This window comes from Mus caroli, chromosome 7, assembly GCF_900094665.2.
Source record: "Mus caroli chromosome 7, CAROLI_EIJ_v1.1, whole genome shotgun sequence".
Classification (NCBI taxonomy): domain Eukaryota; kingdom Metazoa; phylum Chordata; class Mammalia; order Rodentia; family Muridae; genus Mus; species Mus caroli.
This window is the reverse complement of record NC_034576.1, coordinates 84,184,930-84,208,461: the sequence shown is the minus strand read 5'-3', so window position 1 is coordinate 84,208,461 and position 23,532 is coordinate 84,184,930. Positions and strand designations below refer to the sequence as shown.

The 23,532-nt window shown below is 46.5% G+C and overlaps 1 protein-coding gene across 2 annotated transcripts in view; it reads left to right on the top strand.

Annotated features, from left to right (window-relative positions):
* Positions 1–23,532, top strand: part of Homer2 (homer scaffold protein 2) — a 100,059-nt gene that overhangs the window by 68,535 nt on the left and 7,992 nt on the right. Inside the window, exons 3-6 of one of the 2 annotated variants that reach the window (XM_021167674.2) lie at positions 2,512–2,643; positions 13,072–13,164; positions 18,094–18,200; positions 22,377–22,533. In XM_021167674.2, coding sequence (XP_021023333.1) covers positions 2,512–2,643; positions 13,072–13,164; positions 18,094–18,200; positions 22,377–22,533 — 489 coding nt within the window. Of the gene's footprint in view, positions 1–2,511; positions 2,644–13,071; positions 13,165–18,060; positions 18,201–22,376; positions 22,534–23,532 lie in introns of both variants that reach the window. The other variant, XM_029480084.1, reaches the window with a different exon arrangement.

Below are 23,532 nucleotides of genomic sequence, written 5' to 3'. Positions count from 1 at the left end.
TTAGGTATGGGCCTTGAATTCCTGATCTTTCCAAGACTTTTATCATGAATGGGTGTTGGATCTTGTCAAATGCTTTTTCCGCATCTAACGAGATGAGCATATTTTTAAAATATCAAATATGCTAGAGGAAGAGGATCATGCACTCAGTGCTACTCTGGGCACGTAATAAAACAAGCAACTAACTAGTCCAAATTCTCCTTCCCTGTCCCTGTCCCTGTCCCTCCTCCCACACCCCACATCCACACACAGTGTTGACTGGATAGGCTTAACAGCAGATAGGCTGCATCGGCCACCAAGATCAATGAACGAGAAAACAGAGATCAATTTTACACGCCCAGGCTGGGCACTGGAGAAACAGCTTAGTGGTTGGGAATACAGAGAGAGTGCTTGTTCTTCCTCGGGACTCGATTTCAGGTCCAGCACCTGTGTTGGGTGGCTCACAACCACCTATATCTCCAACCTTGGGGCACCCAACACCCTTGACCTCCACAGGCACCAACAACTCACCGGCAGCCGTCTCCCCAACGCATACGTAGTTTAAAATTAACAGATCTTTTAAAAATGCCCAGGTTAAACCAGAGAGAGCCAAGAATGAGGAGGCTGGTGGTTATCAGTGTAAACCACGTTAGACACACTCAAAAGGTCTAGCATGTGTAGAGCTGAAGTCATGGAGAGACAAGGAGAGAAGATGGCCCAGAAGCAATCTGTGGAGAGAATTGAGTGACTTTCTCAAGGCTGATGAAATCATAGGTCAGAGAAGCTGAAGGGCACCCTTCCCTGAAGCAGGAAGACTAGGTCTTGCTCTTGAAATCAGTTAGCCATTGCTTTGTAAGCAATTCATTCATCCATTCATCACACACACACCTGTCCACTTTGTCGCCTGTACAGATCTTGTCTGCTGAACTTGGGATCTGAGGGCCTGAGAGAATGGCGGGCTACAGTCTAAGGCTGTAGACAGTCTTACCTCAGCTTCAGTGAGGACCTGAGAAAATGGCGGGCTGCAGTCTCAGTCTGCAGACAGCCTTACCCCAGCTTCACTGTGCTTTTACACAGGGATGCAACAAAGAAAGCAATGATCCAAGGAAGGTTGGCTGAGTTCTGAAAAACATGTAAAAAAATCAATGAATACATACTAAATATTAACAGAGCAGCCCTTTCTCAGGACAGACCAACGTAAACACAATTGCCTGGCATGTACTATAGATTATATGTGGAAAAGCATAAAAACAAGGCAGAAGGCTAGATCCAGATTCAGGATTCACTGACCAGATTGGGTTCTATTAGCTATGTTCTGACATCCTACAAGAATAAACATGCCGTATAAATTGAATGTAAGTGTTTGTCACTTGAAGCACAAAAATCATGTCCAAGAACAAACCAGAGAACAAAATGCACCTGAGGTAAAATGCACCTGAGGTAAAATGTACCTGAGGTAAAATGCACCTGAGGTAAAATAAGGCGCTCTCTCTACCTGCTTTCCTGGAGCCTCTCACAGTTCTCCATGGCTCTTTCTCTTGACCATGTTCTGACACTCATCACTTTTAACCACTTGCTGGTTTAGGACCTTGAATGAGTCAATTGACTTTGTTGAACCTCACTTTCCCCTTCTTTAAAGATAAGATTAGATAAAAATACTTTATAAGAAATTAGAAATTATCTAGTTTTAAAGAAATATGAGAGTGTCCCTCTTATTATTGCATCATGACTAACTTTGGAACAGCCTATTAGGGGCAAGGCTGGGAGATGTGTGCTAAACTGGTCAGACTTTAATCTACTAACATTCAAGGAACCCCTTGAGGTGTGTTTGTGATTGACCCATAGATCATCTGATGTATGATGTGTTCATTCATGTATTAAAAACATTTATTGGACATTTATTTCATGGCAGCAATTCTGCTAACCAGAAATACAAAATTAGAAAACACATGTTCTATACGATCTTTTTTCCCAGGGTCTGTGGCCTCTTTTCTTCTTTCTGAGGCCATAGGTAGTAACAGCCATCACTAGGCCCCTGTGCCCTTCCTTACAGACCCCCTGTTTATACCAGCATGACTAATCTATGTCAATTAACCCTCTCCCTACTCTCCAAATTGGAATGGCTTCTCCTGCCCCCTGGGAAGCAAAGGCCCACCTGATGGTGGGAGTATTAACTGGTTTGTCTGAATATCTGAGTGGCAGGGATTTCAAAAGTGGGAGGCTGTGGGGTGGTTCCTCTGGGAATGTGCACAGGGCTGGCCTTCAAGGATACTTTTATGCTTGGTATGTTTGGGGTAATAAAACATAAGTTTTGGAGACCATGCTTTTCTTGGGGAAAGTATTTTCTTATTGATAATGTGAAAGATCTTGTTTTAGACTCTTCCATTGTTAATTGCCTGAAATGCCCTTTCTCCTGACTTGAGTGTCTACTCTGGTCAGAACAACTCAGGAACAAACACAGCCTCTGGCTTTGTCTGGAGAGGACTGAAAGGCTCTCGTTCAGAGTTAACACTCTCCCTCTGGCTTCTCCGGCAGGTGATCATAAACAGCACTATCACCCCGAACATGACTTTCACCAAAACGTCACAGAAGTTCGGGCAGTGGGCTGACAGCAGAGCCAACACCGTGTTCGGTTTGGGATTCTCCTCGGAGCTGCAGCTTACGAAGGTATGTGTTCCTTCCTGCAGTGGGATGGGGATGGTTGGACAACCTTCCCCGGCAGTAGCCTCCCTCAGTGGCACTGGTGCTGTGCTGCTGTGGGTGAGGGAGAGCCCTTTCTGAAATAGCAGACTCCATGAAAACTGGGCGGTCTGTAGAGTAAAGAAACCTCATCAAGCCCGAGACAGTCAGCTGGCTATGGTGGCTCTCTGAGCATCTGTTGTCTGGCCATGGTACCTCTGTGCAAGTCTGTTGTCTGGCCACTACAGAGTCCAGAAACACAGGGCAAGAAGTGGAAGTGCTGAGGTCAGGTATAGTTAGACTGTGAAATGTCTCCCAGAGGCTCATGGCTTTGGTCCTGGTGATGCTGTTTGGGAAGGTTATAGGATCCTCAGAATGCAGGGCCTCAATGGAGGAAGTGGCTCTGTAGGAACCAGACTTGACATTTAATAGCTTGGCCTCACTTCCTGTCTACTCTTGGTGTGGCCATTTTTTACCTCCCACCACCCTGCCTTCCCAACGGTGGTTCACCACACCCCTTATTATAACCTCTCCTACCCTTAAGTTTGTTCTTGGCCAGTATCTGGTCACAGCAGGAAAAGAGTAAGTTACTAGGCTATTGGTTATCATGAGAGGACTCTTCTCCTAAACCCTGTCCCACGATGCTACACTTGTGTACTGTCACTCTGGAAGCCAGGTAGGGTTGGGGCGGGGCAGAGGCGGGGAGGTCCTCTAGTAGGGAGAAGCATGTCAGAGCTCAGCCAACCTGCTGCAGCTTGATGAAGCCTTCCGGGCGGGACCTGAAGAGGATCCTCTGGCCATCAGACTCAAGCTTCTCCGTACTTACAGAGTGGCTGCAGTCTCCACAGGCTTCCTAGGTCTTTGGCAGTGTGATGTAAATAAGACACTTGACCAGTGAGTCTCACCTGTGGCTCACGACCCCTCTGGGGATGAAGGCTCCTTTCGCTGGGTCATCTGTGCGTCAGATGTTTACAATTCATAACAGTAGCAAAAATCACAGTTATGAAGTAGCAATGAAGAATGTTTTATGGTGTGTGTGTGGGGGGGGGTCACCACAACATGAGGAACTATACAAAGGGGGTCTGAACATTAGAAAGGTTGGGCAGCCTTGCTCTAGATCAAGGTGTGAGGGAGGCTGGCAGATACCTGGCCATCTCAGAAGCACAGTTCCCGGTGAAGTTCTACTATGTCTATGGAGAAAGGGCCCCATGTGACCAGCTTCTCCAGGGAGCGCTAGCTGTTCACTCTGCTCTGTGATGCCCATTGCTGTACCATTAATAGCTGGGCACTCTGTGGGGTCAGTGTCAGGATGACTGTGGCGAGCAGGTGTGTCTTGCGTAGACCATGTGGGGCCTTTTCTTCTGGCACCGTGGTCAGTTCATCCAGAGGTCTTTTGGTGGTAAGGAGGTTGGGTGGGGGCCCCACAGAGCGCTTCCCGCTGCCTGGCTCAGAAAGTCTTGTCTTCTGAAGACGGGGATTTCTGAGGGGCATTCATGTGGAATACGACTATTTTTTTTTTAGAGAGTGGTTAAACTTGTGACCCACAACATTGTTCGTTCCCAAATGTCTTGTGTCACTAATTGTTTCTTCCCTTCCCGTACACCTCTGGCCTTGCCGATTTTCCCAGGTCTAGTGTGGATGGCCACTTTTCTTGTACGCTTGGGTCGGTCGGGTTCCCAAGGCAAGCATCCAGGTGTCCCATTGCCATTCCAATAGCAGGAAGCAGCAGTCCCAGCGCCAGCACTGGCGCCATGCTGTGTTCTGTAGAGGGGAGCCACAGACTGTTACCAAGTCTTCCCTGAGTTGGTGTGACTGCTAGAAGCCAGCTTTTGGAAGGTCTTGTAGAACATGCTGGGATTTCTGAATTTTATCTTGTGACCTTAGAAGGATTTTAACCCAGTAGTAAAGTAACCAGATTTGCATTTCAGATAGGCATATTTTATTTTGTTTTATTTTATTTTCCTGGAAGCAAAGTCAGAGTCAGTTCAGGGTAGCCCTGAGGATGATTTGTAGAAGAGATAGAGAATTTTAAAGAATTTTTTTTTAAATGGCAGAACTTTGGCAGATGAGTGAGGGAGCCCAAGCCCCAGGGATGATGGGGGGTGGGGTGGAGGCAACCTCTTCTGAAGTGGGGGAGAGGGGGCAGATGCAGAGCCTTGGTGGCAGAGAGGACCAGCGTGCACTGTGATGGTGGCTGAGACCTCCTGTGTCTGCAGTGGAGCAGGGGCTTGTGTGGTTTCCAGCCCCATGAGCTGTGGGGTAGGGAGAGGAGACCCTGGAGATTTCCCCACCCCCACCCCCCGTCTAACCCAGCACTCAGGCCTGCCCATTCATTCTTCGGCCTTCATAGTTGGCCCTGTAGGCTCAGGCTGCTGGGCAAGCATCGGGCCATGTCTGAGCTGCTGAGTAAGCATCAGGTCCTGTCTGGGGCCAGCTCAGCTCAGGCTTCTGCCTCTGTCCAGGCCGAGAAGTTCCCAGGAGCCCAGAGTAGTTTGAGAGAGGCACTCAGCTTCCTGGTACAATCCTTTTATTCTGTAGAGAAAAGGTAGTGAGGACGGGTGAAGGAGACGCTTCCACAGGAAAGAATCAAAGGACAACTCCAAACAGAAACTAGAACAAACTGTGAATGTTCCTGCCTTGGGACCTGAAAAGACCTTGATCTGAGCTACTCCCAGTTTCTCCCAGATGAAGAAAATGTCCTGTTATTAAGGAGGAGTGTCCCTTCTTCCTGAGTCCCCAGTCTCTGACAATACTGATGTCTCTGCTCTGTGACTATGACCTGCCATCATCACAGACATTTCTGAGACGCGCTCTCAAGTATGTCCTTTATCCAAAAATACTTCAAATCAGCTTTTCCTTTTTCTTTGAAGGGAGCGATTAACCACACACTGATAAATTGCCATGAACTGAGGCTAGCAGCCTCAACAAGGGGCAATTAGCTAGCACAGAGGGAACCAGGCCTGAAGGTTCCTAAGCTCGTGCGCTGAAGGGCAGCTGTGACTGGGTATTTCTGACTTCTCAGTGCACCCACCCACAGGCCTTCAGCAGGACCCACAGGCCTTCAGCAGGATCGGTAATCAGACATTGTGGGCTGCAGAGAGAAACACCAGCGTGGACATTTTCACTTAAGAACACTTCATATGTGCTTCTCTCTCCAACCCCCAGAAGGAAAATAGATACCTTGTTCTTCGCAGCTTTCATTAGAAGGACCACTCCAGAACCACAGCCCAGGAAGTACAGCACAGAGTCGCTCTGCTTCTTAGACAGGCTTTCCAAAAATAAGAAAAGTTATATATTCCTGGAATCGAATGGGGATCTGTGTGTCCACCCACTAGAGAAGACACAGTTCCTCAGCCTCCTGAGGAATGGTGGAAAGAAATGGGCTTCCTCTGGTAAGATGCGGTTCTGGAAAAAAAACCTAGCAGAGGTAGAACCAGGTAGCAGGGCGATCGAGGCGGTCATTAAAGTTTATCGTTCCGGCTTCTGACTTCACATTCCTACTGTTCTGAGTTTCCTCCCTTCTCACTCACCGCAGACAGAGGAAACAGGTTCTTTAATTAAGGGAATGGCCCAGAATAGAATCCCCACTGCCCTGTGGTGGATGCAGCTCAGCCCCGTCTGCATATGTGGCAGATGCTTTCAGCTTCCACAATTCAATCTGGGGTGTGGTACTTACCTTAACTGTCAACTTGACAGTTGTAGAACCACCTGAGAAGGGATCTCAATAAGGAATTGTCTACCTTGGGTTGGCCTGTGGGTATCTCTGTAGGGAATTGCCTTTGTTAATTAATACAAGGAGACCCAATCCACTGTGGGCGATACCATTCCCTAGGCAGGGGGTCCCTGATATGATGTGAGAGTGAGGCATTTGAGCTGAGCACAAGCAAGCAAGCACACATTTGCTTCTCTTTGCTCTTGACTGTGGATAGAATCAACTATTTCAAGCTCCTGATGCTCTGACTTCTCCACAATAGCATGAAATTCTGAGCTAAAGTAAGCCTTTTCTCTCGTAAGTTGGTTTTTTGTTTTGTTTTGTTTTTTGTTTTTTGTTTTTTTGGGGTTTTTTTGTTTTTGTTTTTGTTTTTGGTCAGAGTATTTTAACCTCAGCAACAAGAATGAAGCTAGAACAGGGACCTGTGAGGTGGCTCAGTCAGTGAAGACATCTGCCTCCAAGGGCAAGCCTAGGTACCCACATGGTGTAAGGAGAGAACTCCTGCGAGGTGTCCTCTGACCCTACATGCCTGTCATGGTATATGTGTACACCCGCAATAAATAAATAATAAATAATAACCCATAACCTGCATGTCCCTCACATTCCCTTATTCATAAGAGCAGCACCTCTATCCTGTCTCTCCAGTCACGTAGTGTAAGGGCCAGTTTTCTACCTGCAGCCACTAGGCATTCATTCTCTTGATATGTTTTTGTTAGAGTGCTTGTGGCTACAAGTAACACAAAATATGACTACGGTGCTTAAACGGATACCATTAATCTTACTGTGCAAAGTTCTTTCGCTGGCACTGTGTGGTGATTTGAATAAGAACAGCCCTCATACGCTCATGTATTTGAATGCTGAGTCATCAGAGGGGCACTATTTGAGGAGGATTAGAAAGATCAGGGGGTGTGGCCTTATTAGAGGAAGTGTGTCACTGGGGGTAGGCTTGGAGGTTTCAAAAGCCCACACCAGGCTCAACACCGCTCTCTGCCTATGGATCAGGACATGACTCTCAGCTATAGCTCCAGCTCCATGCATGCCATGTGCTCCCTGCCACGAGGACAGTAAACTAACCCTCAACAGCTGCAAGCAATCTCCCAACTAAATACTCTCTTCTTTAAGTGTTGCTTTGGTCAGGGTGTCTCTTCATAGCAATATGACAATGACTAAAACAGAGGGGTGTGTGTGTGTGTGAGAGAGAGAGAGTGAGAGAGAGAGAGAGAGAGAGAGTGAGACAGAGAGACAGAGAGAGAGAGAGACAGAGAGAGAGCGCATAGATAGCCCAGGCTGGCCTCAAGTTTGTCATCCTCTTGCCTTTGACCTCTGAGTGCTAGGATTGCAGGTGTACATCACTAGCTATAGCTGCTGTATGGATAAGAGACGGTGGTAGAGGCAAGAGTGGAAGTGGGACCCATTAGGGATTGATAGTACAAGCCCAGGTCAGAGATGACAGTGGCCTGGACCAGGACAGCAGTGAGAGAGTCACAAACTGGCCAGATTGGAGATATGTTGTGACGGAGGACCAAGCTAACGCTTCCTTCCAGGAGCTTTGCCTTGGTCTCAGTGCCTCCTCGCAGCAACAGAACAGTGCCTGAGACACCCTGCTTCCACACTGTTGGCTCTGAGAGATTGGTGCCTTTTCTTTTGTTTTTCCGTTTTTTTGTTTTTTTGTTTTTTTTTTTTTTTTTTTTTTTTTTTTTTTCAAGCTCTAGTCATCCTGCATCCATGGAAGCAAGCAGGAGGCAGAAGTGATGCCAGCACTTTTCTGAAGAAAAAACAAACCAGGGCTAGACATCTTCTTTGGCTCTCTTGCAAGCCCTGGGTACCCAGCCTTTCATTCCAAAACAAACAGAATAAAGAATAAAGTCGGTTGCCGCGATGAACCTGACCGACCTCATCCCTCCTCACCATTCCAGAGAACGGTGAGATTCCGTTAAGCTAGGAAAAAAGAAATCACTCAGGTTTTTATAGATAAGCAACAGCATTCAGATCTTCAGGAGCCACCTCACCCCCAAATAGCCACACAAGAGGTCAAGCAGTCTTTTCATAAATGATGACAATTTTGATTAAAATGATTGTAACTTTAGAAACTTTAGAAAATGACCTCAGAATTAAAAACAACAGCAACAACATACCAAAAATATTTGGCAATATATTTCAGAAGACCCTGTTTTAAATGTTCTTCTATCTGTAAGCCTCACCTAGGAAACTGTAAGGAAATATTGGTGGCACGGTGTAGCTACTACAGGGATATTCTTGCCGGGTCAAAGTAAGAAGCAAACAAGCAAACATAAGGAATCTGGTGATGCTTTAATCCCAGCGCTTGGGATGCAGAGGCAGACAGATCTCTGTGAGTTCCACGTTAGTCAAGACTATATAGTGAGACCCCATATTTAAAAAATAAAAAGAAGGGCCAGAGAGGTGGCTCAGCCATTAAGAGCACTGACAGCTCTTCCAAAGGTCCTGAGTTCAAATCCCAACAACCACTTGGTGGCTCACAACCATCCATAAGGAGATCTGATGCCCTCTTCTGGTGTGTCTGAAGACATTTACAGTGTACTTACACATAATAAATAAATAAATTTAAAAAAAATAAAAAGAAAGAAAGAAAAGAAAATTGATTAAATAGCCTTGTGTGTCCTTCAGGATAATACTGTGCAGCACTGAAGATAATTTAGTAGAAGGTCATACAAATGCTTGAAGTATTAATGCCATATTATTAATTTCAGAATTGGCTATGAGATGAGATCTGCAGTTTCATTTAAAAGAAGTGATGAATGCATATATACATATAGAAATATGTCAGAACTTTATTGGTTAGCGCTCCTCTTTAGGTGATGAAACCGTAGGTTTTAAAAGCATCCTTTTCTGGGGCTACTGAGATGGCTCAGCAGGTAAGGCGCTTGCCCACACATGTCCTCCTGAGTTTGATCCCCGAGACCCATATCAAAGTGCAGAGAGAAGCTGCCACAGGCTATCCTCCAACAGACACAATAGTAGCAAAAAATTAAAGCAGTATTTTTCTATGCTTACACACGTATATGCTTTTTAATATAATAAGGTAGAAATATTAGAAAGCTTTAGACCCAGAGGTGGTCTCCACCGGATGATAACTTTCTGGGTCTTCCGCTCCTGCCTCGGCTCTCCCGGTAGCGTTCTCCCAGCCTGCTCACGGGCTTTGGATCACATCCAGGTTTTCATTATTGTGGATAATGCTGGGATCATGATCACTGCATTGAAGGCCCCCTTTTTTCATATCCTCAATTATTTTCTCTGTGGTTTCCCGGGAGCTCTATCACTGTGTCGGTAGGTATGAATATTTTTGTCATTCACAATATGTACTTCCAAATTGCTTCTCAGTGGGGCTGTACCAAAACACGGACCAAGACCAGAACGAACTTGCCAGCGCCTGGGTTTTGGATTGTGTTTAGCCTGTGCTAATTTTACAGGCAAAGAATGGCACCTCATTATTTTTGCTCAAATTTCCAGCCAGGCTGAACAACCCTAGTTATATGCAGTTTATTTGCTGTATTTTGCTCATGAATCTCACCACTTATTTATTGGCATTTTTATATTTTCCTTTTCATCTTGTGTGAACTCTGTCAAAACAGTAATGGTCCTTTTTTGTGTTGTCCTCTCCCGGCTGAGGACAGTTCCCTGGCTGCTGTTTCCCGTCTGAGTGAGTGGGGATTTGCTTTTTGTTTGTTTGTGTTTTTTGTTGGTTTTTTGTTTGTTCTCCATTTAAAAGCTTTGAATTGTTCCATCATCAAACCTGCCACGTCTGTGACTTTCTTTCCTGTCTTCCAAGCTTAGAGAATGACTCTCCTAGGCCTCCCGCCGTGGATTGATAAATGCTTGATTCTGTTTGCACCGAGGACGGATTTCCAAAGTTGGTCTTTTTCATAACTGCCTTTTAATCCATCAGGGCTCGGCACACTCGCCTCCCACTCACCGTGGCTGAATAACTTCTACATTCATCTGCTGTTTGCCTTCTGCCCTGAGCTCAGTTTCCTTTAGTTGACACGACCTAGTTCTCAGGGCTCATTCTGCTCTGTCCTGTATCAACTGGTAATGTATAGGTTTTGTTTGTTTAGGTTGTTGTTGTTGTTGTTGTTGTTGCTGCTGTTGTTTTCTGTGGGGTTGTTTTTGCTTTTTGAGATAGAGTCTCACACTATAGTCCAGGCTTAGAATTCATTGTGTAGCCAAGGCTTGGTGGCTTTCAACTCTGAGTAATCCTCCTGCCTCAGCTTCTCAAGTGCTGAGATTATGGCATGAGACACCGTGCTCAGCTTATAAAACATTTTAAATGAGCATTTCCTGAAACTGTATCTGAGACACTATATGCATGCAGTACCTGAAGAGGCCAGAAGAGGGCACCAGAACACCCAGAACTGGAGTTGTGAACTCCCTTGTGGCTGCTGGGAACCAAAGCCCTGCAGTCTACAAGGTCAGTAAGTGATCTCGAAGCTAAGCCATCTCTGGCCCCATTCTTCTTTCTTGTTACTTTAAAGCTTTTCTTTCCCCCTGAAATTTCCTTTTTAGTTTGTGTCTGTTTGAATATGAGCAAAAGCCTTTACAGAGTTCCGGAGCTCACAGCACACCTGTGCCTGTTCTCTGCCCCGGGGCAGGGTGGCATAGTTTTCCCAGGAGAGGCAGGGCCTCTGCCCATCGTGGTCCCTCAAAGAGGGAGTGGCATTATCCATCCGTCCCCAATTAGTCTCATGTACCTAAGCAGCAGAGATGGTTTTCCTCTGACAGCTTTGGAGTGGTCAGGTTTGAAGCCTCGTGTCTGTGGCTTGGTTAGTGGGTCTGTGGGGGAGTGGGGTGGGGTTAGTGGGTCTGTGGGGGAGGGGCGGGGCGGGGTTAGTGGGTCTGTAGGGGCGAGGGGGCAGGGGGGCGGGGTGCAGCACAGGCTGGAATAGGAAGTGTGCCCTTTTCTCCTCACATGAGGTTCTGTCTGCCAGGGTCCAGAAAGCAGGCTCAGAGGAGAGAGCCTGTGTTCACACATAAATGAACACATAACAGAGCCTCCAGAATTGTCAGGGTCTGGCAGCCTGCTGGCTTTTCCTGTTTCTCATTGTTGCCATTTTAGCCTTCCTAGATATACAATACCAGCATTATCTTTAAGTAATTCAATGGTCTAATGGCATACTGCTAATTAAACCCTTGCCTGTCAGTGACTCTGAGCCAGTAACTGGTGTGATTACCCTGTGACTTTAGGATTTTAAAAAGGATTCTCTAAGCGCTTACTTTAGATTATGTGTATGTGTGTGTCTGTGTGGGGGGTTATGTACTTAAGTGCAGTGCAGAGATTCCAGAAAAAGGAGTTAGGTCTAACTGGAGCTGAAGATACAGGTGGTTGTGAGCCATCTGACCTGGGAATGAGGAACCAAATTCAGGCCCTCTACAAGAGCGCTGTGCTCTCTTAACTATTGAGCTCTCTCTCTAGTCCTGACTTTATGATTTTTAAATTATAGAAATATAGGGCTGGAGAGATGGCTCAGTGGTTAAGAGCACTGACTGCTCTTCTAGAGGTGCTGAGTTCAATTCCCAGCAACCCCATGGTGGCTCACAACCATCTGTAATGGGACTTGATGCCCTCTTCTGGTATGTCTGAAGACAGCAACAGTGTACTCACATAAAACAAACAAACAAACAAATAAATCCTTTTAAAAATATAGCAATATTAAAACATTTTAAAAATAGAGAGCGTAGGGTAATAAACTGTGTATCAGCCAGATGTCTGTTACTTGTGTTGCTTAGTTTCCTCGTTGCTGTGACAAATGCAACCTAAAGAAGGGTTTCTTTTGGCTCCTGCTTTGAAGGTGTAGTCCCTCAGGGTAGCGTCTGTAGACAAGAAGCAGGGAGATGAATGCTGGCCCTCAGCTCTTACTGTCTCCCCTTAGCATCCCCAGATCCCAGCCCATAGGATGGAGGGAGTCTACGCTCAGGGTGGGTCCTCCTCCTCGGTAAAAGAAGTGCGCCTCCAAGGTGATTGCAAATCTAATCAAGCTGACCGCGAAGATTAACCACCACGTTAACATATTACCACGCTTCGCCTTTCTTGCTGAAGCATTTCAGAGCAAATTGTGTGATAATTAAAGATCTAATCATAGGCTGTTTATGGCATTTTGCTGTTTAGTACCTAAAGCTTCCCCCTAACATTTTAGGTGTCTGTTCTGTTGTTGCTACTGCTGTTCTGCCCTGGTGGTGGCAGCGTCAGTGTGACGGGATCTCATTGTTCATAAAGCAGGCTGCCTTAGACCTCTTTTTGTGGCATGAGCTGGCTTTGAACTTTCAATTCTCTCAGCGCAGCCTCCCAAGTTCTGGGGTTCCAGGTGTGCACACGGCTGCCGGCCTTATTTCCCTTTCCCCTGGCATGGCTTCCTCCTGTGAAGAAGCTGTAGCTCCTGTGATGTCTCTGTCTTAGTTACTGTTAATCAGAGGATTTTAAATGCGTGCTTCCTCTCAGTTACTGCATCCAGCTAGCATCAGTAACTCTGAAACTGGTTCCAGTCTGACCGTGACCGGTGTGGTGTTTATTGGAAAAAGGGATTTCTTATCTTTATTTCCTTTTAATGGCAGAATTTTTCTGCCATTTGTACAGAATTTATAGGCTTAACGTGAATACAAAATAATAAAGGTGGGTACTGGATATGGCCACGAATAAGATTAAAGTCCTAATAACCGTTCCGTATGGTCAGTTTGCAGAGAAGTTCCAGGAGGTAAGAGAAGCTGCCAGGCTAGCCAGAGACAAGTCCCAGGAGAAAACTGAGACCTCCAGCAATCATTCCCAAGTAAGTAAGTCATTTGTCCCTGAGATACATCTGGGTGTGATCAGTAATTGAGACTCCTCACTCCTTGTCACTCCTGGCAAGAAATGGGTAATTTTAGCAGCAGGGTCTTCTGAAGGCATTTTTTTTTCTTTTGACTATTAGCCTGCTCTCGGTGAGATACAAGTGACATGTTTTCATGAGACTTTGGAATGTCTCAGGTGTGGTACTGTATTTTTGACGGAAAGCCATTGATGCAGAATTGCCTGGTCCTGGCCCATGGAGAACTTCTGCAGTCACTGTGTTTAAAGGTCAGGGTGTGGCTTTGTGGCACAGTGCTCACTTAGCCTGCACAAGGCCAGGATTTAGAATGGGGCTTGGTTAGCGCACAAAGTTTGCGGTAAGACATTTCATGCTCCATCAGGGTCGGTGATTTCTTGAACTCTAGCAGCCTGGAGGACAGGCAGTGTATACATGTGAGTGGCAAGGCAGCGTGTTCACGGCTCATTGGGAAGTCCGTAGCAGGATGTTCCTCTTCACTAGGGAAATGTTTGATACCGGAGAGCTCCAAGCCTCTCCCTGTCTGAACAGAAGGCAGATTGAGGATGGTGTTCCCTCAGTTCTAAGTCTGAAGAGATCCCGTTTTGCCAGGATTTGAGACTTGTCTGTCTGCTTAAAAGCATGATAATGATGGCTATAAAGGACCCATTTTTAACTTGAAAGAAAAAGAAAAAGGCACCCGCATGCCTGCTGTCTTTATTGATGAGAAAAGGCTTAATCGTCGTGGAGGTGGGAACAGGGACAGGGGACTCCAGGAGCAGGACTGGGATTGGTTGAGAATGATGGTTGAGCCAGACAGCCTGGATGTCTGTCAGTCCTGCACACCTGTGCATCAGGGATGGAGATAAGTCTGGAGACACTGTGAGGTCTGGAGTCTTCGTTACTTATCATCCAGCTCATTAACCTGGTGGTCGGTAGCCTTCGCAGTTATTATAGGACATGAGTAAGATGTGTAGGTACTGAGGAAGGGTGTGTCCCACAAGGCTGCGGAGGGTGGGGGTTGGGGGTGGGAGCGGGGAGGATAGCTTAGCCTGGGTAGCTGTGCTGTAAGTCAGAAAGAGGTCAGCTCCAAGGAGAGAACCAGGAAGACTGGGTATCTGAAACAGTCATGTCTGACACTCAGGACTGGGCTCAGCAGGGGCCCCCAGGAAGGAGAAACCCCAGTGTCACACCCAGAGGTGGAGCAGAGTCACAGAGGGTGCCAGCCACCGGGGCTTGTATTTGCCAGCAGACTTGGAGGCTGGGGTGATTGGCACAGGCAGACCTAGGTCTCTAGACTTATACACCCACTGGGCTTGCCATAGAGACGATATTCCAGGAGGAGCTATAGACTGAATATATGCTAGGCTTCTGGTCGATGGGAACTTTAACTAGTCTCTGATCCAAGTGACAGCTTGATTTACTGTGATAATTATTGAGTAATCACATGAGATCTTGAAATGGAAATGTGGGTAGGAACTACAGTCATTTTTTTCATTTTTAAAAATTCTTCTGTATGTTTACTTGTGTGTGTGTCTGCATGTCATATACTGGGGACGGTGCCTGAGGAGGCCAATAGCCTCAGGTCCCCCGGGGCTGGAGTTGCAGGCTGTGATAAATCGCCTGATAGAAATCACAGATGCTAGCAATTGAGCCGGGCTCCTCTGGGAGAGGAATATGCATGCTTTGTCGTTGTTGTTGTTTATTTTTTGTTCTTGGGACAAGGTTTCTCTGTGTAGCCCTGGTTGTCCTGGAACTTGCTATGTAGACCAGGCTGGCCTTGAACTCAGAGATCCCCTGCCTCTGCCCCCTGAGAGCTAGGGCTAAAGGGCTGCTGCACCACTGTCTGGCTGTAATAGGCACTCTTAACCACTGAGCAGTCTCTCCAGCCCACACCCCACAATGGGCATTTTTAAAGGGTCCACTCACTCTGCAGAAATGGTTCCTGACGAAGAGAGTTCTAATACACTGCCTTTTCCTGAATACCACATTTTGTAGTGATAGCTTTATACTTAAATACCTTCATTTATCCAGAAAGTTTTGGCTTTACGATTATTTTATTGGATAAGCATACCTAAGACATTAGATAGAAATGAGGTTTTGTCTCCTAGCTTTAGTATTTACTCATCCTTCTGACGTGTGATTATATGTTTTCCTTTTCCTGAACCGTCAGCTGAGACTTTCCAATGAATGAGCACTCTGACCACCTTTTCCAAATAGTTGAAAATCTGAAAACCTAAACACCCAAGTTACAAAAACACTTATTGTAGGTTGTGTGTGTGAGAGACAGACAGACAGACAGACACAGAGAGAGAGAGACAGAGAGACAGAGACAAAAACAGAGGGAATAAAAGAAATACAACATAGCAGACTATTAAGACAGACAGACAGACAGACAGAAAGGCCCTCCTGACCTTTGGCTAGGATGCAGCTAGTAGTAGACTACTATCTAATATTGCCTAACAAGCACAAGGCTCTGGGTTTAAGCCCCGGGGCTGGAAACCAAGCACAGACTACATTCCATATCAACCACGAGATGGGCTGGTAATTTGTTACACATGTCAGGTACTTTTTTATTATTACTCCTTTTAACCTTTTAAGAAAATATTTTGAGAGTTGTGACCATTTCCTCCTGGTTTCCAGTATTCCTTTTCAAACCTGCTATAAACTGGAATATGCAGGAATATGCCCAAGGGATATTCCCGTTTCACCGAGGCTCATTCCCTTGACTCCTTACGGTTTGAGACAGCTATGTCTTTTCTACTTTTTTTCACTGACATAAATACCATGGTAATGAGCACTCCTGCCCACCTTTGATTGCTTCTCTGCAGGATAAATTCTGGATACGGAAACATGGTTGAGGTGTGGGCATTTAAAGTGCTGAGGTGCTCAGTGCTCTTAGCCCACAGCGACACTCAATGCCGACTCCCACCAGCAGTGAGGACGGGCTTTGCTTCCCACAGCTCACTGAGAAAATTTGTTGGTTTGACAGATGAAAAGTGTGTCTTCATTGGGTCTTCCCATTTTTAAATGGTTCCCATTCTTTTTTTCCTTTGTGTGTGTGTGTGTGTGTGTGTGTGTGTGTGTGTGTGTGTTTTGAGACAGGGTTTCTCTGTATAGCCCTGGCTGTCCTGGAACTCACTCTGTAGACCAGGCTGGCCTCAAACTCAGAAATCCACCTGCCTCTGTCTCCCAAGTGCTGGGATTAAAGGCGTGCACCACCACGCCCGGCCGACATGAAATGTTTTTATGCTTATTGATTATGTACATTTCTTCTTTTGTAGTTATCAATAGTCTTTCTTTACTTTTTGAAAAAGTATTCATATGTTGATTTCTAAGGGCTTTACAAGTTTTAATATAGTATTAACTATATAATAATATTTTTATTAATTCTTGGAGAATCTCACACAATGTATGCCTCCCATGTCCACCCCACATCCCCTCCCAACTTTTGTTCTTTTCTTTTCTTCCTTTCTCCCCCCGCCCCCCACCAAGTTTGGTCCATGCTGCCCCTAGACTCTTGGGTGTGAGACTGTGCACAGGAGCATGGCTAACCCACCAGGGACACACCCTTAAAGAGAACTGATTTTTCCTCTTCTAGAAGACATCAGCTCTCAGTAGCTCTTCAGTTAGGGGTGACAGCTCTTGAACCCCACCCTCCATGGTAGAATATTCCTGGCTGAACCATGTGCAAGGCTTGTTCAGACAGCCTCAGCTGTTGGCTTTGCATACTTTCTAATATGTGAAAATTTTAAACATATACTATATAATTATAGAATAGACTATGTAGTGAACTTCCATGACCAGTTGTTTTACTGTGGCTGCTACACCTACTCCCTATCCCATGTTTTAAAGGAATTCCAGGGTATCTGCATACGTCCAAAAATATTTTTTAAAAAAGAGGATTCCTGGGCCAGCGAGATGGCTCCCCAGGCGAGAGCCCTGGCCATGAACGCCCAGTGACCTAAATGACGTAAGATCAGTCCAAGGAACATGCGGTGGGAGAAGAGAATGGACGCCTGGAAGTTGTTCTCTGACCTCCACATACATACATGCACGTGTACACACACACACACAAATAAAATCATTTTAATTTTTTAAAAGTGACTCAAGATTTTCAACATGGAAAAGGTCTTTAAATTTTACATTTAATGCCTGCTGCATATATTTTCCCCAGGTTTCAGTTCGTGTTTTAGTTTTGTTTGCGGCTTCTCCTTTAGGTTAGTCAGATTTGTACACTATTCGTCCCACAGTGCCTCCGTTTGCCTGTGTGCCTGGTGGAGGCTAAATGAGGGCTGAGATCTTACTCCAGACCAGATGAGGTTCCCTCCTTGTGGCGTTTTACAGAAACCACTTCAGGATATTCATAAGAACGCTTAGCAGCATTGACCTAGCAAACACCCCTATCTGGTTCCTGTGTTTTTAATAAGTGTGTTCATCTAACTCTCCGTAGTCCCAGGATCTGTCCGTCACTCCTGTTTCTGACACTCTTTCTAGATCCTCAAGGACACTGAACTCCTTAGTCTCTGTTGTTTATAATTGTGACTTCTGTCCTGGGGTATTTAAGGAGATATTCAAGTTTGACAGGGATTGAACACAGGAAATAGGAAGGTAAAGTTTGAATTAACAAGCTCTGAGTGGTGACCCCAGGTATCACCTGGTCAGCAAATCACAACTTACCAATGCAGTGTGGAGCGTTCTGGGCCCTTCCGCCCCGTGATTGATTGTCTTGGTCAGCCTTTCTGCTGGTTAGTCTACACTGCACTCTGGTTCAATGAGTGGGTTTGTCCAGCCTCATAAGCTCATATTTTCTCGTTATGCCTAATTTGCTGCCAATGTAAGGACAAGCAGTAACATGTGAAGATAATTCACTTTGGCCAGGAATCTGGGTGTGAAACCCCATCTTCCACTCAGGCATCCAGCGTCAATGGCACAGACGACGAAAAGGCCTCTCACGCGAGCCCAGCCGACACTCACCTCAAGTCTGAGAATGACAAGCTGAAGATCGCGCTGACACAGAGGTGAGGTTGCTTCAGAACGCACACACACACACACACACACACACACACACCCCCCGCTCCCTGCACTGTGTTTCCTGAAAGCCGTTCCCACCAGGCAGGGCCCTGCTCAGAGCATCACATTCTGCCTCCTGGTCAGAGGAAGAGCAGATGGCTTCATCACCTGTCTGTCGGTGTCAGTGAGCGCGTATGAGCCTGTTGGTGCAGGGTGTGTGTGTGTACGGGAGATATAAATGTGAGTGTGTGTGTGAGAACCTGCTGGATCTCTAATTGTGTTTTGCTTTTGAAAGAGGAAGACTTACTTATTTATCTCTGACAAGAGAGAGTCTTAAACATCTTAAGAAAAATATGTAAGAGCCCAAGAAACAGTGCTTCTCTCTGAGGAGCCCACACCCACACTCTCAGGTGTGCCCTGTACCTTTATTAACCACTGTCTTTCAATAAACTCCAACTCTACTTTTAAAGAAAGTCTAAGAAATTATGAAAAAATAATATGAAATTACACACAAAATCAATAATATTCCTGTATATAAAAAAGATGGGGGCGTGGTGGCGCACGCCTTTAATCCCAGCACTCAGGAGACAGAGGCAGGCAGATTTCTGAGTTCAAGGCCAGCCTGGTCTACAAAGTGAGTTCCAGGACAGCCAGGGCTATACAGAGAAACTCTGTCTTGAAAAAAAGCAAAAAACAAAAAACAAAAAAACAAAAAATAAAACAAAAAAACAAAACAACAAAAAAAAAGATGGGATAGTATTTAAAGAAGAGTTTTTCCTTATAAAATTAACTAGAACTATAAAACACATGAGGATACAGCTGGTGAGAAATGTCCAGGGTGACAGGAAACAAATGGTGTTGGTGTTGTTTGGAAACAGGGTCTCAGCATGGGCAAGCCTGCAGCTCACGGACAGGCCTGCGGCTCACTCTGTACCTGAGCATAGCTTTGAACTCCGGGTCTTCCTGCCTCTGAGTCACAAGTCTGGGATCATAAGTGTGCATCACTCTAAAGTGATTTGGGGGGGTCACAGATAAATAATTTAACATATATTTCTTGCCTTTAAAATTTTGTATGGGGGAAGAAAGAGGGACAACATTTATGGAGACCAGAGAGGTGACTTGACACTTAAGGGTGCTTGCTGCTCTTACAAAGAACAAGTTCCATTGCCAAATACCACACGGGGTAGCTCATAACTGCCTGTAATTTCAGCTGCAGAGAGCACCGGCACACATGCAGTATGTATGCACATGTGCACACATACGGACTCACGCACAGTGCACACACACAAATACACAAATCCTTAAAAATACTTATAGCTAACACATAGTTCTACATACTTATTACATACAGTGTGACATCAAATAAATAAAATATGTGGTGTTCACATCAGAGTCAGCAGTCCTTCACGTCAAACACAGGCAGCCTTTCACTGGGAGTCGTGAGGAGCTGTCTAGTTTGCAAGATACTAGTTTCTTCTGTGTGGCTCTGCACATTAGTGTGATCGCCACAGTGATATCAAGAAGACTTAAATTTTAGATGACATCACAAGCCATTCTGTGTTCCTGGGCCTTCAGCCTTGGCTGAGGCCTTCAGCCAGATGCCCCCAGTCTCCTCTTCCTGTCTAGGAAGATTCTCTCACCAGACTTCCCCACGTTAAGACCCATGTCACCTCCAGGCCCATCCTGTCTGGATTCTCCCACTGGACTATTGAAACTAGGCCCAGTTAGTGAAGTGACTCCCTGCCAGAGGTCACATGGCTAAATGCAAGCCTTCCTGTCTCACAGCACTGCCTCCTTTGCACATATCTCTGTGGGTACAGTCTCTTCAGCCAGCCCCAGCCTCAGCTGGAGCCCCCTGCACCTCCAGAGGGCTGCCAGCTCAGCATCTGCCCCAGCTCAGTATCTGCCCCAGCTCGGCATCTGCCCCAGCTCAGCATCCTGGATGCTCTATGGAACTTGATTCCTGTGAGCTGACCTAGAAATCCCAGAAAGCACAAGAGATGCTCAGACCCCACCTTCTGCATCTGGAAGCCAACTCTCTCTGAGATGCTTCAGGGACAAAACTGACCAGTCTCTTCTCTTGCCAGGTGACTGTGAGGACTATTTTTGGTTGTGTAAGTCACAGTGGGATGCCCCAATGAAAATATTCCAACCCTAAAAATAAATGTTTTCAAATCCAAGTCCAGTGAAAGTGAGTCTAAGGAAAAGCCGTGAAGCCATTTTCCTAAATCGGCTTAATTCTTAGTTGTCTCCTCTAAAAGTCATCAGATAAAGACATTTTACTGTTTTTTTTTTTAATTCAGTACGTGGCATTTAAAACTGAGAGCACACAGTTCCCCATCACATCATAGATTCACGAGGCTGCAGGTAGAAAGATAACATATTGTTCAGATATAGTTGTATATATTTAATTTTTTTTCTTTAAGTCTTTAGAAAAGGGATACTCCTTTTCTTTGTGTGGGCAAAATTTTTCTTTGTGTATGGCACTTGAATGAGTGTGTATGTGTGTGTGTGTGTGTGTGTGAGCACGCATACGTGTGTGTACGTGTGCACATGGGTATGCTCAAACAGTACAGGGCAAAAGACAGCATTATATGTTGTTCCTTAAGAATCATCTCCCGGGCTGGAGAGATGGCTCAGTGGTTAAGAGCACTGACTGCTCTTCCGAAGGTCCTGAGTTCAAATCCCAGCAACCACATGGTGGCTCACAACCATCACAGTCACCTGGCAAGAGAAGAGACTGGTCAGTTTTGTCCCTGAAGCATCTCAGAGAGAGTTGGCTTCCAGATGCAGAAGGTGGGGTCTGAGCATCTCTTGTGCTTTCTGGGATTTCTAGGTCAGCTCACAGGAATCAAGTTCCATAGAGCATCCAGGATGCTGAGCTGGGGCAGATGCCGAGCTGGGGCAGATGCTGAGCTGGGGCAGAAGACAGCTGTCTGAAGACAGCTACAGTGTACTTACAGATAATAATAAATAAATCTTAAAAAAAAAAAAAAGAATCACCCCCTGTGGAGAGGCAGAGACAGAGCTGACTTCCTGTGTGTTTCTGTGTGTGTGGTGTATGCGCGTGCATGTGGGTGTGTGCACCTTACATGTACATAGAGCCACAGCTTCTTGCTGAATCTGAAGCTCGCCATTTGTCTGGTCTGACTCTGCATCCAGTTTCTGTAGTCTGTCTGCCTCCGCCGCTCAGAGCCAAGGTACAGGCATGTGTGGCCCTGCCCAGCTTTTACATGGGCGCTGTGGACTTGAACTCTGACCCCTCACTTTGATGACAACCATTCTTATCCAGTGACCCCTCTTTCACCTCCTTTTTGTTGTTTTGTGTTGTTTTGTTTGAGACAGGGTCTCCCAGGAACCTCGACTGTCACTTACAGAGATCCGCCTGCCTCTGCCCCTCCAGTGCTAGGATTAAAGGTGTGCACCACGGTGCCTGGCTCCTGCTTTGTTTAGTTTGTTATGCTTTGGTTTGGTTTTTGTTTTGAGACAGGGTCTCTCACTTGACCTAGAGCTCACCCCTCATCTACCCTGGCCAGCCATCAAAGCTAAGAGCTCCTCCCACTTCTGCCTCCCAGCAGGGATCACAGGCATGCACAGCTGCCCCTGGAGTTTTACATCAGTGCTCTAAGTCCAACTCAGGTCCTTGTGCCCCTTACAGACTGAGCTGTCGCACGGCCTGTCAGTAGAACTTCCGATGGGTTTGTCCTGTCCAGCTCTGATCCGTTGGCTTAGGTCACATTCAGTGCTGTGACTATCCGGTTAAAACAAGGGAATGAAAGCGCGTGTGTGTGTGTGTGTGTGTGTGTGTGTGTAAGGGGAATGAGTGACAACCAAGGGAAGCCTGGTTGCTTTTCTTTGAAAGGCCTTCTTCAACAAGCACTGAGGTCAAAGCTGAGACAGGATTCAGTGTGAGCTCTTAAGAACAAATCTTCCCAGTTCCTCTTCTAAGGCAACTTTTAAATAAAAGGAGTGGGCAAAGTGACATGTTCACACCGGAGAGACCCCGGTCCCTCCTGGCAGTCTGTGTGAACACCCAACATGAGAGAGCTGACTGGTAGAGGAGAGTTTGAACTTCCCTCGGGTGGGCCAAGGGGATGGCCAGCTTCCCAAGCCTCATCAGATGGAGGTGCCAAGGTGTGATGGACACCACTCCTAATCTCTGTCACTGCCCGTCACCCCTCCAGTGCTGCCAATGTGAAGAAGTGGGAGATGGAGCTGCAGACCCTGCGGGAGAGCAATGCCCGGCTGACCACAGCGCTGCAGGAGTCGGCGGCCAGCGTGGAGCAGTGGAAGCGGCAGTTCTCCATCTGCAGGGACGAGAATGACAGGCTCCGCAGCAAGGTGGGCCTCGGCAGCCAGCGGGACAGAGGGCCTGGCCGACTGGAGCTGGCAGAGGAGATGGGCCGCCGGAAGCTCTTGTCCCCTCTCTGCCTTCACCCCACAGGCAGGAGAGAGACATTTTATCTCCCCCTTCAATGTCCCATCATCCTGCCTTTCTTGGTAGGACTTCAATCATGAAAATTATTGACTTTTATTTCCTGTTGCTAAGGAAAAGATAACTGAGCCAGAAATCCTATCAAGGGCCCCCCCATCCCCCCGCTAGGCTGGCCTTCTGCTGGAGGTGGGCTTCCCACGGCATCTCTGTGGCTTGGGCTCTCCAGGATAGGGAAGGGAACCTGAGGACAAATGAGAAATTGGTCCAGGAAACTCTGAGTATGTTTCCACAGAGACCCTGCTCCCGTCCAAATCATTATTTCTAAAAATGTAAATTTGGAAGCCAAAGGAGTAATATGTTTGGAGGGGAGAAAGGTGGGTGCTGGCTGCTGAGTGACACTCTCCGTTGTGCGACACTCTCCGTTGTCCTTCTCTGATGACTGAGGGTTTAGGTTTTATTCAAATTATCCCTGTAGCCATCTCTAACGTCTCTCTCATCTGTTGTTCTGCAAAGCATTGAGATGGTACTGTGAGATGCTCAAGGGTGCCCGTGCAGATGTCCTCAGGTTTCTGTTTAGACCATGATGCATGAGCCCATTAACCCCTGAGTGTGAGTACACAGGGCTTCAGAGAACGCTCCATAAGTACAGGATTTCGGGGGACATGTTTCTTGACCCACGTATATCCCTTGCCCTAACTGGCCCAGGCAGAGCCACTGTGGTGTGGCCCCACGTCACCACCTTCCTCTGGCACTGACTGCCCACAAAGCTGCCTCTTGTCATTTTTATTTTCCATCCCTATGATGAGTGTGCTGACAGCCAGGGCATCAGGCCAGCTGCTGACTCTGCATGCTCCTGTCTGAGCTCTGGCCGATCCTGCCTGCCGGAGGGATTGATTGCTCCTCCT